This window comes from Haliotis asinina, chromosome 7, assembly GCF_037392515.1.
Source record: "Haliotis asinina isolate JCU_RB_2024 chromosome 7, JCU_Hal_asi_v2, whole genome shotgun sequence".
In the NCBI taxonomy this organism is placed as follows: domain Eukaryota; kingdom Metazoa; phylum Mollusca; class Gastropoda; order Lepetellida; family Haliotidae; genus Haliotis; species Haliotis asinina.
The window spans coordinates 3,630,994-3,648,306 of NC_090286.1; the positions used below are offsets into that span (position 1 = coordinate 3,630,994).

The window sequence follows — 17,313 nt, forward strand, 5'->3', positions numbered from 1 at the left end:
CAATGAACACATACTTGTAATGCCAGGTCAAATATGTAAGAGCTGTTGTAACACCAGGTAAACACTCACTCACTCACTCTATTCTGACGCAGGTGCAATGGGAGGTCTGGGCTTCGGCATGCTGGTCGTGGGTCTCCTCATTGGATTCGGAGTACTGTTTGCGTGGTCCAAATACCATAGAGGTCACTCTGACGAAATGGCGGTATCATTCTCAAGCAAGGACACCTTATCAGCAAACTAAAATCCACATGTCTACACTTTGACATGAACATATCTACTCATTAAAAGTACCGATGATAAATTCTTGTACCTTTGCTAGCAGACGTCGAAGTCTGAAGTATTATTCATACCACCAGTTGTTGAACATTTCACTACGGTTCATGTGTTAAATTCCATAGCAGCAAAGGCCAATTTAATCATTTTCAGATATTCAACCTCGCTTTCTAATGTACACGCCGAACCCCCATGCGATTATCCCAAACCACCACAGACACCTATTCTATAAGTATGTGTTCTTCTCCGTACTGTACTCCTCTATACATGCATTCATACGAGTCTCTTAAGGTTCGGGCAACCGAATGACACCATTCTTGGAAATAGGTTAATTTTCCTTTGACCATCTAAGATGAAAATATAATAATGTTTTCTGGTCAATATTATAAACAAGACAATGGTAACACCGCAGTCTGCGAACTGTTGGTTCATACATCGTAACGCATCCTCATATTCATATGTCGAATAGTCGTATATATGCATTTGTAAATGTTTGTTTTACAAAACTGTGATCACAGTATTTCTGTTATTGATTTCTGCCATTGTCCTAGCATCGTGTGGAAGTCAGGGTCCATGTATACTACAAGTGTTTGGCCCCACTATAACATGTTTTATTGGTTTAAATATTTCATAGCACTTTTAAAGCGCTCCTGAAGAATGCTTACAGTTATCAGAGAAGCATGAATCGCTGAATTGCTGATGTCATCGTGCCAGTTGCTGTCTCTGACCCTGGTTGTGTGATCATTGAACATAGCACTGTTCCTCGTCGGTTGTACATAACAGATAAAGCTTCACACTACCAATGAAGGTGATCATAGTTTCTTTGTACATAAGCACTGTGTTAATAAAAATGTCACATCTTACGGTCTTGTTTGTAGTAGTCTTTGCACACTTGTTTAGATTATCAAGCCCATATTTTTCAAACCAAACTATGTCTGAGAATTTACTACAGTTACAGATGCTCAGTGACATGCTTTCGGGGAAACGTTGTCATTCAATCTCTCGTCAATGGCAAGCGCCTCTTAGATTAAGGGCAGCGTTTTAGTAGAACGGAGACTTGGTTAGAAGTTCAGCTGAATTTAAATCTCAAATTCAGCAGCAACGCCAGTTACATATCATTTGCCCTTCCTACAATAGAGACTAACAGAACGCTGTTATTGGGGTGGGGTTGTTGTTTTTTAGTTTATTCCTTTGAGTGCACATAGATGTGTACTGTACGCTAGGGGTTGTGACAACACTGAAAGAACCATACACGCATAGCAAGTCTGTGTTTCCGCGTAGGCCCGATAGATTGGAATGCTATATTCAGATAGTATTGAGTGTTTGCCAACCTCTGTGTTTCCGCGTAGGCCCGATAGATTGGAATGCTATATTCAGATAGTATTGAGTGTTTGCCAACCTTTTTAGCAACAATAAATTAAGCCCGGGCTTTTTCATAATGATAGCTACGCCAATGAGAACACGCAAGTAATGTTAGCTCTAATGTTTTTACACCCAGTCACAAGGGGGGATTGATCCAGGGACTTTTCACGTACTAGTACAGCGCCTTAGACAGCTCGCTCACAACACAACCAGCATGTTTTCCAAAGAAAGCAAAACGTCATTTCATTCAGCGAGTTGGTATCGTGAAAAATGCTCCCTGATGCATGGCGGTGTACAACAAATGAACCTTGACATTCTCGTCGTTTCAATCTAAAGTCTTTTCAAAATGAAAGAAGGTGATGTTTCTTTAGAAATCAAGCTGCATCCCCGGAGAAAAAAGATTTTGAAATGGAAGTCCCAAGACCCGATGGAGGCGGAAGTCGACACGGATGCAGCTTTACCTCCATTGATGATGTGGATGTCTGACATGGTGCAGGCGGCGTTGTTGGTGCTGCTGAGTCTGTGAGTGATGAATATGATGATGATCCCTGTAATTGCCCTGATACGATCAAAGGTTTCTTTATCACGTGTGATGTGCTGGAGTGACCGCTGTCATGTTCATCGTCCCGCTTGTCTTCAGAAACACTGGTTGTAAATTCACAACCCTCATGTGATTGAGATAAGCTAATGTCTGTTGGCACCTGTCTGTAAGTGGAAACGCCGCTGTCTGATGAACTGGACCATCTTTCTTCTTCGTCCGGAGAACCAGCACGTCCAGAAAATACTACTTGATGAATATCATCACCCTGACAAAGACTCTGTCTCACTTCATCTAAACAGTCATTAGATAGAAGTAACGAACCTGTCTTTCCGCCGGGTTCAGATCGACCAATAAGATGCTGCCGTGTTGAATCATGGGATGCAGACCTATCTCGACTACCAGGGAGACAATCCTGTATTGGAGATTTCCCAGTGTCTATAGTGACCTGTTTGTAGTTTGATCCAACACTGTCCGCAGAGGATACGTTTGTATCGCTTTCCACATCATCTCGTTCTGACTGCATCCTGGCTGGCAGCAACTGTTCCTCAAGGAGAGGTACCCGCTGTCTTTCTTCTTCCAGGACATTGGTGATGGTAGTCACAACCTGTTGAGTTCCCTGATGTCCTTTGTTATTGCCGTTTCTGTCATCCTCATCTGTCCTCGCGCATGGCTCCTAAAATAAATAACATAATAGGCTGTACTGAAGATAGCATCGCTGTTTCAGAATGTGGAAATTGAAGTAAAAATCTCAACGTCGTGCACTTAGGTGCTTAGGATTTCTAGTTCAATATGGATATGATACTTTTACGTGTCTCCCCATTCCATCATTTTAATTCGGCTTTGTTAACCAACAGACTTGGGAAAGCTGAACCCTTTCCCCTCTTGCAATCTTGAACGTCTTGGCGATGTTTAACCTATTTCACTTTCATTTCTGTCCAAGACACACGATAAGTTTCCTTGACAGGAGATGTGGAACATTTCTGAATCTCATTTTTCTGTCATAGATATCCACCGTCCTGCATGTCCAACAGAGATTTTTGTGAATGAAATCTTAGGCCTCTGTTTCAGAAAAGTGCACTTACAAACAGTACTTTCACCTTTGACAGTGGTTTTAACGCACTCACCTCTTTGTCGCTCATAGACCACATCAGCTGTGGCAGTTGGATCTTGAATCGTTCACACAGGACATTCCGTTTGACAACACTGTAATAGGAGAATAGAATATGTAGAGCCGAATACAGCTTCGGCTCACTGTCAGAAGATGCAAGGGAGATTATCACATGATTGCTGAGATTGTTACGACCCATTAAGGAATTCTGTGGGTCCAATCGAAAGTTACATCAGCAAAGAGAGGTAACTACTCGTAGACTCTGTCCCATTCACATTATTGGGACACAACAACTTTACTGCGGATCATTTCCCTAACAGTCACCCTTTTTCGTCAATATTTTTGGCATGTTCCACTAGAACGCCACTAACTCACTGATATGTTTGATTGATTGATTGATTGATTGATTGATTATTTGGTTGATTGGTTGATTGTTCCAGCATTACACCAGCCTTTAGCAATGGTCGATGTTATGTAACATTAAAGATGATGCCTCATATATTCAGACCTATCAATTATAATGTCTTCAATAAAACCTGTTGCATACATTGTAGTTATTCATACTATAATTTTAACTTGAATACGAACATACACGGCAAGGTGTCCCATCGTAATGTTTTTGTGTGTGTATCCACAGTATACTCGACACATATAATTCATTCCATCTTAATTTGTATTAGCCTCCAACTTTCCGTATTTCTAAAACTGCAACATACGTACAGAACTGCCACGGCAACGCCAACAGCTGCTACAACGATGATGACCAGAGCGGTGATCGATGACGAATCATTCGTCATGATTGTGATTGATCGACGATTTTCGATATCTAAAAGAAATGTAAAGTATCTTAATTTGAGTTTTCACACAAGTAATTCGTAAACTGATCGATGTACATGGAAACCTTTTCACAACCATAAGAAAACTCAAATTTGAGTCAAATGTACAGTTGTGACCAGATCATGAATATGTGTACGATTCTGTAGTACTACAGCTGTACGGTGTAAACAATCGAAGCTGGACCAGACAATCAAGTGATAAAGACACATTAAATATGGTGAAGTAGTTTGCACACACACTCAACCGCTATGTAACCAGCGCCTGCAGAATGCGAACATCAGCGATTTCTGATTGTTATGAATATAAATTGCATGTGTTCGAACAAATTGTTCACATGTGCTTAGGTTACACATTGGCACAAGCTGATGGGGCTGCAAGTCACTGTTTTATCACTTCAGTTTGCAACATTTACGCATAAACCAAATACCGATGTGTCGAAGAGACCTACTTCGAGTGACCCACGTTTCGCATGAAATGAAAAACGCTTTAGAAGAAAGCATGCAAAGGGACACGTCGTATAAGTTCCATACAACGGTTTTATCTCCATTGTATCCTAAAACCTATCCTGGACCCTGGACCTTTCACAGATTTGGATGAAAAGTGACGTCATCTTTCATCCATCTTACAGATATCGTGATGTCTCAAACGAGTTTTCAGAAAATAATGGAGACGAAATACAACGTATATTCGACAACTTAGTGTTTATTCTTTTAATGTTTTCTTCTCACGCCTTACGTTGTAGTCTGGACCGTGGAGTAGCACAGAGGTTAAAGCGTCCGCCCGTCAAGTCGAAGACCCAGGTTCGATTCCCCACATCTGTACAGTGTGTGAAGTCCATTTCTGGTTATTCCCCACGGTGATATTAATGGAAAATTGAAAAAAAACACTCCCCGACTCACGTTGTAATGGAGTGTTCCACACCATCGTGGACATGACGTCGTCAACGTGGGCGGAGACGGCGTACTGCCAATCACATCCTGCGCAGGCTAATTTAGGCGGCACGTGGTGTTCTAAAAGTAACGCCCTCTTGTTACCACGAACCTGTTTCGTGGTCACATGACCCTAAAATGGGTATAAACAATAACAATGCTTAATAAAGGAGGGGGATAAGGAGCATACGAATTCAGAAGTTCTTCAACAAAGTCACTGAGAAGACTTTGAAGTTTTTTATGGACGCACTACAAATACTTTTGTCTTACCTTGCATTTTACAAGCTGGGGCATTTTGTCATCTTGACTCCCGAAACACCAACTCACGTTGAAAAAATCTGGCTGTTTACCCGCGGTATCAGTGGACACCCACACCAACTTGTCCCCTGACCTGTGTACTGTGTCAATGTACTGGATATCTGAAAATAGACCAGGCTTTTTTAGCCACAAAGTGACCATATTATGTTGTAAATATTCCGTATCCACACAAATCGTCAATGTACGCTGGTGCAAACATTCGGAGACAGGGTTTGTTTGTTCGTGTGTTTGGGGTTTTTTTTACATCGAATCCAGGACACACTACCAGTGAACCAGTCAAAACACTGTCAGTGAAATCATGCAACAATCACGCCGAATGCTTTATCACTAGATCCTGGCAAAGGCAAGATAGATAACTATGCGCATCACATTCAAAAGCATTAGACGACTGGGACGAGAGTGCATTTTCAATCGCCCTTCTAAAATTTTGTAGTATCTCTCAACCACTGATATCAAAAAATAATCTCGCCGAATTCTTTATCACTGAATCCTGGCAAGGCAAGGTAGGCAACTCTTCACACAGAATTGAAAAGCATTAGACGACTGGGACGAGACTGTGTTATTAATCACCCTTCTAAAATGTCGTTGTTTCACTCACCCAAATCTCGTTTGTACACACTGAGTTCAGACGGATGTTCAGACCAGCCGATCTTAGTTGCAGCGTTCACCAGTACAGTCACGTTGCTATGTTCGGTGATGTTGATCGTGGCTGAGTGGTCAGTGGTGTACAGTGGCTGCGACAGACAACAGCTGGCGTGGACGGAGTAGTTGACGATAATTCCCCTGCTGGCTTCCTGTGGAACTGACTATGGACACAACACTACACATGAAACAGAACATTCAATACATTCCACATTCATCGGAATCCTGGATATGCAAACTACAGCAAATATAGTCTCGAGAACGAATCAGGTTTCATTCAGGGTGAAAGGCAACACAGAGGTGATAATTATACGAATGAATCCCTGGAATGAAACTTTGACACTACTTGTTCACGAAAAGTGGAAGGTATGCGTCCTGTCTCATACCCTGTTCATATAGGCAGCCATTTTGTGTGATGCCATTTTCCTACAACATTCATACAAGGCTGTCATTAGCGCAAAGTTAATTAGACAAAGCTTATTAGTTCAACTGAAAAAGAAAAAAACTTATGCCTATTTTGCAATCCAAAATGGCCGCAGATTCGACTACAAGCTTGCAAGAACATTATTCTCAGCACGTTTAATAGAACAGTAAGTAGAACTATTTCAATGTCAGATTTTAGGAAAAATAAATACATGTAGTCCCTATCCACAACAGTCGTAGCCCTACGACATCAGTAAGCATATATGTAAACTACAAAGTTACGACAAGTCGTAACGTTACAACGCTTTGGGAGTCAGCATCGCTAATGAGCGATTATGAAAGCTGGAAGAAACTGTGACGATCACAATACTGAAATGTATCACAGAACAGATTTGAAGTTTCCAAATTCTGCTCAAATCGTCGGGTACATCTGACTTGTTTTTCACAATTTTTGTTATCTCTTCCTCATGTATAAACGCAAATAACTTACACTCCAGTAGATCTCTAAAACTCCAGGCGCCACCCTGCTGTACGGACTCTTTGGTACCAGTGGACCGGACCGTGGAACTGTGAAAATATATCCATGAAGACCTCCAATTACGGTTGTACATTTCCACACGTAGTGCAGAAGTGAAACTGTTTGCCCGCAATGTCGAACTCCAGAGAGGGGCAGAGATCTTGTTGAGGCTATTTCGTGTTCAGTACTGTGATTTTATTTCACAAACACGACATATCTATAAACATAAATATTAAAGTTATTTCCGGCTGTCCTCTGTTTATTAAAAGATAAGTATTTTGATAACACTACTGACCGTCCTGCAAGGTAAAATTTGTGGCGTTCCGTGGCGGGCTAAGGAAGCCCTTTCTGCGGGGTCGTGACCTCACCGTCACCGTGTAGTTTGTCCAGGGCTCCAGGTCAGTCAGAAACACCTCAACAACCTCATCCTTGGACTTGGTTTTCTTGACCTGTATGTGGAGAGAGTCATATGAAACATCATACAAGGCGTCCGCGACATCTGTTACTGTTTTACGTTTCTTTGACTTATTCCAGCAATGATGAAAAGGACTCCATATTCAGTAGGGGCGTTGGGGTAGCCTAGTGGTTTAAGCGTTCGCTCGTCACGCCGAAGACCCGGGTTCCGTTCCACGCATCATTGTGTGAAGCTCATTTCTAGTGTCCTCCGGTGTAAAACCATATTTGCTCGCTCGCCATATACAATAACCTGTTCCGTAAAACTCTTCTAGTATGATGAATACAGCTGTTTAACAACAGGATAACCTATTTACATCATGTCTGTATGTATTGCTTTCATGACATGCTTGTCTGTTTAGGTGATTCAGGTCATATCTGAATGCTATGGCAATTAGTGTCATATTTGTACAAACATGCAATTCATGTCAAGCTTGTATGTGAAATGTACTAACAATGTAATCAGCATTTTTCAAATAAGATATTAAAGGAATTGCTCACTTTTTTCACTTTCGCAAAATAAGTCACGACATATTTATACGTCATCGGGTCTACAAGACGTAATCTGTCATCTGGCTGTTTCCAGGACACCCGTAATGCTGTGCTGCTGATGGCCGTCATCTGTAGGTCTCGCACTGGCCCTGGTTGTACTACAAACATGTAAGAAATAAGTATAATGGTCAAAGCTCCTGTTTCCACGCACTTGTGCAAGCTCAAGGCACTAACGCATTAATACCAAGGATAACCAAAGCTGCCCGTGAAGCCGATACATATCTCACCGGGTACCCATCCTCTGCTTGGTGAATAGAGGCAATTCATGAACACACTCACACTTACCTGAGGTGAGATCATATGTGGCACATGTGCTTCGTTAAAGGGCAGGACCGAAGTCCCAGAGGAGTCAGGAGTCAAGCCGCCAAACACGGTTACCCATCCAAGGTCCGCGAGCGATGTTGCTTAACCTGATTTTGTACCTGGCCACAATGCACAGAACCTCACGCTATCGTATGGGTGATGATTACTGTCAAATAGATCATGAACAAACTCCCTTGTCTAAGGGCAGGACTCTCAGATCAAGAGTACAGCTGCCAAACACGATCACCCATCTACTGACTGGACTCAAGCTCAAAAAATGCTAATTGATGACGATTTAATCTAAAACTCACTGTAGTGCTTAGTTTCGATTTGTTTACACATTGATGCAGAAATATGTCCCTTTCCCACATCCGAGGTGATCTTCATCACGTGAAAGTAGTCGCAGTACTTGAGATCTTCGCAGTCGTATTCACATCTCCCAACCGCGGAGTTGCATGCCGTCCCTGTGGCATCCTCACATGTGTCTGCTAGACTGTAAAGACAGAATATGAGTTGACGGTCTAACGTCTCTTCCGCTATATTTCTCTCAAATACACTTTGAATGTGGATAGTACACTTGTAGTTAGACATTACAGTGGCATTCTCACTGTGTGACCGGCTCCAGTGTGAACAGTATCAGAGGGTTAGACCATTGGTTAAAGCGTTCACTCGTCACGCCGATGGCCTGCGTTCGATGCCCAGTCTGGGTACAGTGTGTGAGGCCCATTTCTGGTGTCCACTGCCGTGATATTGCTGGAATATTGCTACAGACGGCGTAAACATTCACTCAGTCACCCACTTCAGTATGAACACGCGCCACTCTTCTAGTCACCTGTACTGTGAACACGTGGTACAAATCGTCTTGTCACGGTCAACGTCGTCACGGAGGGCGTAGTTGCACGTGAGAAGTTTCTTGGCATACCAGACGCAGGTAATGTTTTCCGGTTGTGTGCGGTCTGTTGAAGAAAAAATGTCATTCAGTAAAGTTCAATTGAAGAACCGAGAACAGTCTAGTTTCCGCAGAAAATACTATCTTTCAGATATCGTCAACTCACAGCATCTACAAGATGCGGAAATGACAATAAAACCGAATTGGGATTGTCCATGTTGCAGTATATACAAACCATACTGTTTACTTGTGATGGGCGGTTGCGTGTTGAAAGTGACCGATATCTGGGTTTGGATGTGTGAAAACAATTTCTATTATGACTAGCTGGACATTGCTGGAGAACTGCTGATAGTGGCAACATGAGTGAGTGAAGGAGTGTGGAGAAAGAGCAGGATATGATAATATGTCGGTCAATGGGTTTTATGACAAGCCTGCCGCTGAAGGGACGCATAAATCATTTCATTACATAATTTATTCAACTCTTACCTCTTGCTGTTGTATCAGGTAGAGTTGCCAAGACAACAAAGACTACTAACAACAGTGTTATCATGTCCGACGGTGCCTGGCATCAAGTTCCTTCATGTACCTACGTAAGAAACATGCAATTAAAGAAAATCAAGCAAGAAAACAACGGTCAATAAAATGACTGAGTGAAAGCTCTGTGTCTCAGCTTAGTCCAATGTCATATGGACAACTTAACAGCCTTTGGGTGGGATCTCCATCCTGGCTATTCGTGAAATTGCTCAAACTCCTCTGACTCGCATACCAGTGAATAGCTCTAGTCTACCTCTCAGATCTTCTTCAGACTTATGTACCATCTAGATCTGTGAGCTCAGAGAACCAATACCTTCTTCTTATCCCCAAAGTCAATCAAGCTGAAGATGGACACAATGCCTTCAACCGATGCTGCAGCACAAGAATGTTATAACTTCCCTCAGTTCATCCGATCCAGTTCCGACTGCCAGACATTCAGATCTCTCCTGAAAACTCACTTCCTTAAACAAAAACTAGTAGTTCTCAGCTGTTTACTCAACTTGTGTGTTTTGATATGTAATACTGGAGCGAGCGGAGTATGAAGCCTGGATAGGCGCTCTGCTTATATTCTTCTCATTGCTATTTCTTCTCATTACTATTTACACTTTGCAAGATTTCAACTTGGGCGAGGGAATGCCGCAATGCGATGCAGGTCACAAATGCATGCCACTTTGATGAAACCCGGGAGTACGGATACGTCACTCATAAACCTAAACATAAGTGTGGGTGAATCTGGATTCGAACCAACTATCATCGGATCTTGGTACCCAAGGGACGCAACTCATTAAAATCAAATGCTGTGCTTCGGACAACTGGGACACCCTTGGTCACACTTCATCATGTATGAATGAACCCAGTCCCAAATGGTGATAGTGAAGACATTTAAAACCTCTGGTGAAGGTCTGTCGGGGTTAGAAGTAATCCTAGAAATAATATGAATATCCCTGTTCATTACATTGGTGTTGTACAATCACAAACAAATTATATTTACATTAGAATCACTAGTATCTGGACATAAATATCAAGGAGTTGTATTTGTTTAGTGTTGTTGTTTCGGGTTTTACATGCAGGTAACATACAATATGTGTTCAGTGTTAACAGTTCTACATACAGGTAACATACAATATGTGTTCAGTGTTAACAGTTTTACATACAGGTAACATACAATATGTGTTCAGTGTGAACAGTTTTATATACAGGTAACATGCAATATGTGTTCAGTGTTAACAGTTTTATATACAGGTAACATACAATATGTGTTCAGTGTTAACAGTTTTACACTTTTGTAAGTACGTTACGTCATCTTTAACAAACCCAGATTAGATGTATCTCTTTTCTTCAGCTTTTTGGTTCTATTTTTTATTATCTTTAATGTTTTTAATTGTTTTATATTTTTTCAGTTTTACAATATATTTATCTTTATGAAATTGTTTATATATGTTTGATCGTTCGTTTGTTTGCTTGGGTACTTATTATTTATCTTTTTATTTACATATATATTCAGTGATTATTTTTTATTAATAAATCCTTATAACTATTCTCTTTTTTTACCTTTTGTTCTTATCATTATTTCATTTCTTTCGGGAGTAAGGGCGGGGAGGAGGATGTTAGGGGCGGGGGTAATCTCTATGTTGGAGCTACATTTTGATCTCCGCATGGCAATAGAACATGACCTGACATGACACAACATTTATCTACATGTACTTACTAACTGGCGGTTACTTCGTTTTTTTTTAGCATTGTCATAAATAATGGTACAATGTATATGCCACGAAATTAACAAATATTTAACAACTTTTAGTGTGAAACAAATGGTTTTTTTCGAAACATGAAAGTCGTAGGTATATACGTTAATATTTATCAACCTACACATTCTGACATGGATCGATACCCGGAAAACTTAGATCTGATAACAAACTCTGGGACCTGACCTCCCACAGAGCACTTCGAAGCAATAGCGGTCACACTTAAGTTATCTGAAAGTTCATATATGTAGTTCTACATGTACACTTGATATAAAATGGGAAGTGACTGTATCTATTATGCAAGGAAACTATACAAATAAACCTAAGTGTTGTAGCATGATTTCCTTCTATATCTATTTACGAACAGCGCAACCTCGTTTAAGTGAACGATACATTTCTAAATGTTGTGACTAACAAGTGTCCGAGTTACGGTGTTTAGTAAGGCCCATGGAATGCATGTAAAAGGAAAATGCGGACTGTTATCGCAGGTTTACAGATTATTGAGGTTTATCTCAGTAGATAAAAGCTCCAGTTACCATAAGAACTGCAAACAAATCACCACAACAATGCTGACACAATATGTAACTGAACCTTCGGAATCAAATCAAGAGTAGACCCCCGAGAGAGCCTTTGTCACGTACATGTGCACAAGGTAAAGAAGTAGGTCACGAGTGTCATATGATATAGACAACATTCGAAGTAAACAACTGACCTTGGCATCCGACAACGTTGATATGAAATACTGATCAGCAAGGGGAGTCGCTGCAATAACCTCACCACGTCTTGTCTTTGTGGTGGATTTCTGAGCTCTGTCCTGATCCCTAGTCTGGTGTGTTGTTCAATATTACTATCCGGGACGCTAGGATATACAGCCATTAACTTAAACCCTGTTTCCAAGTCCACCGTGATTGGATCCCTATTACCTGCAGTAGTGCATGATAGCATGTGCTCGTTAGTGGAGGAAGAGGGGTGGGGGGTTGGGGGTTGGGTTTGGGTGGATGGGGTGGGGTGGGGGTGGTGGGGTGTTGTGATTCAAAGGAACGACAGAGCAGGACAGAACAGAACATTTCCATTCAGGCAATTTTCCGTGGCATATGAATGTCAAGGTACAATACTATTCAAACTGGTGGCTGATAGATAAGAATGTGTCATGGAGGGATATGTGTTTTGGGGCATGTCTCTCGGTGACTGGAGTTCTGACGATATTATGAAGTAAAGATGAACCTGTGTGCGTACCCACCAGAGATGAAGACATCGCAGGTCTTGCACCACCGCGTCAGTTTTAATGATTCTGTGTTTGGGTTTGTGTATGAAGGTTTTTGTTTTCAATTCAAATCATATGAGTATCGTGTGACTCATTGCATCAAAATCTCGTGAGGAAAATACCCCTGACCCACGCTATAAATGTGAGTGTTGTCAACGCACATGTTTCTGGAAAGAAGAACAATCAATGGCTGCACCTGCAAAACGTATTTGTTTGTACTTAAGCAACGCTATGGCTTTAGATGATAACAATGCATGTGCACACGTCTGCTGGAACATTCTGAAACTAATTACAGCTTTAGCCTATTATCACATTTTCCCCAAAATGTTTTCGACGAGGAAGTTGTCAATGGGAACACGCTTGGGGCGTGGTGGAGAGTTGATTGGTTAGGTGGTTCGTGGTTTTACATAGCACTCAACTCAGTGTCCAGGCATATGACGGCAGTCTATAAATTAATCGAGTCTAGACCAGACAATTTAGTGATCAACATCATGAGCATCTTTTCATGCAACTGGGATACGACATGCGTGAACCACATCGAAAAGCCTGACCACCCGGTCCCTCGTACGACAAGCATGAGCTACTGAAGACCATTTCTAACCCGGAGCTTCACGGGTAGCGTGATTGAGAGAATGCTGTTACATGCGGTTACTCATTTGTGTTTGTTTGTATATGTGTGCATGTGTGTGTGTGTGTGTGCTCATGCTATCAATCACCAGGCTGTCTAGACGGTGTCATTAACAGACAGCCGACATATAGCCGTAGTGTGCAGCCTGTGCATTTGTCCATCAAACTGGTCAGGTATACAAGAGATAACTGCAAATATGCAAAATTGAGTGGTTTATTTTCACGCCGATTTTATCATTATTCCAGCAATATCACGGCGGGGGAAACCCGAAATTGGCTTCACATATTGTAGCTATGTGGAGAATGGAACCCGGGCCTTCAGTGTGACGAGCGAACGCTTTAACCACTAGGCTTCTTCCACCGCCCCGTTTGTTCTTTTGACAGAAACAGAAAAATCATTTAACCAGGGTGAGTTATGAAACAAGCGATCAGCAAATCCGGCCAAAGGACACGAATTTTGTGCCTCGATCTCCATACTTGTGACGTGTTGCTAGTGCTCATAGTGAAAACAATACCATAACACACACCCCACACCCCCGGTGCCCTCTCCACCCCCCTCACCCACCCTCCAAAGAGGCGTGCTCTTACCTCCTAATGTGGTTATACAACCTACCAACAATGTCCAGGCTGCTGGATCAGTCGTTGCTGTTGTAGAAGACTTCAGACAAAACTTCTAACAAATTATTACAACACTCAAACTGAATCTTAACAGAGACAATGAAATGTGCATTGGCTTACAATGTACTTGAAAATACCAGAAGAATTTGACTTATGTGAAGAAGCGTTGTCTAATGTCAGATAAGGTATTTCGCCTGCTGACTTTAAACACGAACATGGATGAGTAAGCACAACATAACACAAAGTATTCCTACCTGTTACACCCAGCTGTGTAACGCCCCGCATGTCAGAGTGATGATCTTCCTTTGAAATCTTGACTTTATGTCTCCTGCCGTGCGGAAATAAAAACTTTTGAATATGTGTTGATATGGTTTATGTGGTGCGAACGCGGTTTTGAGGCTGAAATATTTCTGAGTAGATAAGTACAGATAACTGTATATAAGCATGTACTATGTATGTGACATGGCTACTTGGATTTCTTTGTTCAACCTGCAGGCTGGTGGTGGTGGTAGTAGTAGTAGCAAAGTAGTAGTCGTAGTAGTAGCAGTAGTGGTGGTGGTAGCAGCAGCAGTAGTAGTAGTAGTAGTACTAATGGTAGTGGTGGTGGTGGAGAATCTCTCTTGGTCCAGACTGCACCATTTATAGACTGCCTTCATATAGTCGAAAAAATGCTGACTAGGGCGTTAAACAAACAAGTAAAAGTCAGTAGTAGAACACTCAAGATTATCACCATTTTTGCTTATTCATTCAAATAAATTTAATTTGCATGAAATATTGTCAAATGTTCAATTAAAAAGGTAACTGAATATGTCGACCAGAGTGGATATGCCAATGCAGTGTGTATCAATGCAGGACCTACTCAGCGTTATCAAGTCATGTGTGTGCTTGTGTGATAATGGACACCTTTGGCCTGACGTATTTTACCACAACTATTGTTATCACAATACAATCATCGCGCACGATAGACTCTTCCCACATGTACACTCCTTGCCGATAATTATTATCATTATAGATTTATTTACTAGTCGATCTATTTGCCGCCAGAAGCGAACGGCTTTTTGTTGTTTGTTTTTATTTTGTTTTATTGGCAGTGGCAGTAGCTGTAGTAGTAGTTGTCGTTACCATAGAAGTAATTGCAGCTGAAGTAGGTGTATTAGTAGCGAGTTTGAGAGAGAGTAGAGGTGATAGAAATTGACGGCATTGTACATGCACTATCCTATTTGGGGTACACTGAGCCACCACACCACCCCTAGTAGTAGTAGTAGTAGTAGTAGTAGTAGTAGTAGTAGTAGTAGTAGTAGTAGTAGTAGTAGTAGTAGTGGTGGTGGTGGTGGTGGTGGTGGTGGTGATGGTAGGTTACATTCACGTTTAACAGTGAAGATTACATTTAGCTCTGACAGTGAAGGTTACAATTAATTCTTGCAGTGATGGTTACATTTAAGACTTATTGATGGTTAATAACATGAGCACATATCCGCTGAAAACACTCGTGACAAATCAGAAACAATCACGTATGACAAAATGAAAACAAAACAATCAGTTCACCAGTAAACCAATGCACTACGACCCAGACCAGATTGACAAAGCAGGAAGTATAAACGCTGCGCTCAGACACACACCAGCTGAACCTCGAATGAGGAAACTTGTTCTTCCCCGTGATAACAATAAACCGTTATACAACCGTCAGGTGTTGCAGGTCATGTGTGGGACCGGGTGGGGTGTTATGGGGTTTAGGGAGGGATGGGGTTGGGGGTGGGACTAAAACACTGCCTCCGCACGAAACATTACCTCCAGCTACGACACTACTCATGACCAGCTTAGTACCCCTACCACACTACTCATGACCAGTTTAGTACCCCTACCACACTACTCATGACCAGTTTAGTACCCCTATCACACTACTCATGACTAGCTTAGTACCCGTATCACACTACTCAGGACCAGTGTAGTACCCCTATCACACTACTCAGGACCAGTTTAGTACCCCTACCACACTACTCAGGACCAGTTTAGTACCCCTACCACACTACTCATGACCAGTGTAGTACCCCTACCACACTACTCATGACCAGTTTAGTACCCCTACCACACTACTCATGACCAGTTTAGTACCCCTATCACACTACTCATGACCAGTTTAGTACCCCTATCACACTACTCATGACCAGTTTAGTACCCCTACCACACTACTCATGACCAGTTTAGTACCCCTACAACACTACTCATGACCAGTTTAGTACCCCTACCACACTACTCATGACTAGCTTAGTACCCGTATCACACTACTCATGACCAGCTTGGTATCTCATGATTAGCCTAGTACCCCTATCACACTACTCATGACTAGCTTAGTGCCCCTATAACACTACTCATGACTAGCTTAGTGCCCCTATAACACTACTCATGACTAGCTTAGTGCCCCTACCACACTACTCATGACCAGTTTAGTACCCCTACCACACTACTCATGACTAGCTTAGTGCCCCTATAACACTACTCATGACTAGCTGAGTGCCCCTACCACACTACTCATGACCAGTTTAGTACCCCTACCACACTACTCATGACCAGTTTAGTACCCCTACCACACTACTCATGACTAGCTTAGTACCCGCATCACACTACTCATGACCAGCTTAGTATCTCATGATTAGCCTAGTACCCCTATCACACTACTCATGACTAGCTTAGTGCCCCTATAACACTACTCATGACTAGCTTAGTGCCCCTACCACACTACTCATGACCAGTTTAGTACCCCTACCACACTACTCATGACCAGTTTAGTACCCCTACCACACTACTCATGACCAGTGTAGTACCCCTGCCACACTACTCATGACTAGCTTAGTGCCCCTATAACACTACTCATGACTAGCTTAGTGCCCCTACCACACTACTCATGACCAGTTTAGTACCCCTACCACACTACTCATGACTAGCTTAGTGCCCCTATAACACTACTCATGACTAGCTTAGTGCCCCTACCACACTACTCATGACCAGTTTAGTACCCCTACCACACTACTCATGACTAGCTTAGTGCCCCTATAACACTACTCATGACTAGCTTAGTGCCCCTACCACACTACTCATGACCAGTTTAGTACCCCTACCACACTACTCATGACTAGCTTAGTACCCGTATCACACTACTCATGACCAGCTTAGTATCTCATGACCAGCTTAGTACCCCTATAACACTACTCATGACTAGCTTAGTGCCCCTACCACACTACTCATGACCAGTTTAGTACCCGTATCACACTACTCATGACCAGCTTAGTATCTCATGACTAGCTTAGTACCCCTATCACACTACTGTTGTACTGCTGATGTGACTTTAGTTTAAACTCACTCGTTATCACTCTACCTTTA

The 17,313-nt window shown here is 42.0% G+C and overlaps 2 protein-coding genes across 3 annotated transcripts in view; one reads left to right on the plus strand and one right to left on the minus strand.

Annotated features, from left to right (window-relative positions):
- The window catches only part of LOC137290412 (uncharacterized), a 28,627-nt gene extending 27,491 nt beyond the window's left edge, over nucleotides 1-1,136 (plus strand). Inside the window, exon 21 of the mRNA XM_067821334.1 lies at nucleotides 93-1,136. Coding sequence (XP_067677435.1) covers nucleotides 93-241 — 149 coding nt within the window. The 3' untranslated portion in view covers nucleotides 242-1,136. The remainder of the gene's footprint in view (nucleotides 1-92) is intronic.
- LOC137290413 (uncharacterized) lies at nucleotides 1,132-12,397 on the minus strand. Of its 2 annotated transcripts, none has more exons than XM_067821335.1 (13): nucleotides 12,139-12,397; nucleotides 9,634-9,733; nucleotides 9,091-9,214; nucleotides 8,570-8,751; nucleotides 7,905-8,053; nucleotides 7,246-7,399; nucleotides 6,924-7,000; nucleotides 5,967-6,174; nucleotides 5,321-5,469; nucleotides 5,021-5,183; nucleotides 4,005-4,110; nucleotides 3,301-3,379; nucleotides 1,132-2,849 (listed from the first exon to the last, which is right to left on the minus strand). In XM_067821335.1, the coding sequence occupies exons 2-13, from the start codon at nucleotides 9,695-9,697 to the stop codon at nucleotides 2,010-2,012; spliced, it is 2,295 nt and encodes a 764-aa protein (XP_067677436.1). In that variant the 5' UTR covers nucleotides 9,698-9,733; nucleotides 12,139-12,397; the 3' UTR covers nucleotides 1,132-2,009. The 2 variants fall into 2 exon arrangements, with proteins under 2 accessions (XP_067677436.1, XP_067677437.1); XM_067821336.1 differs by lacking the exon at nucleotides 12,139-12,397 and adding an exon at nucleotides 9,995-10,142.
- Between the last annotated feature and the right edge of the window lie 4,916 nt (nucleotides 12,398-17,313).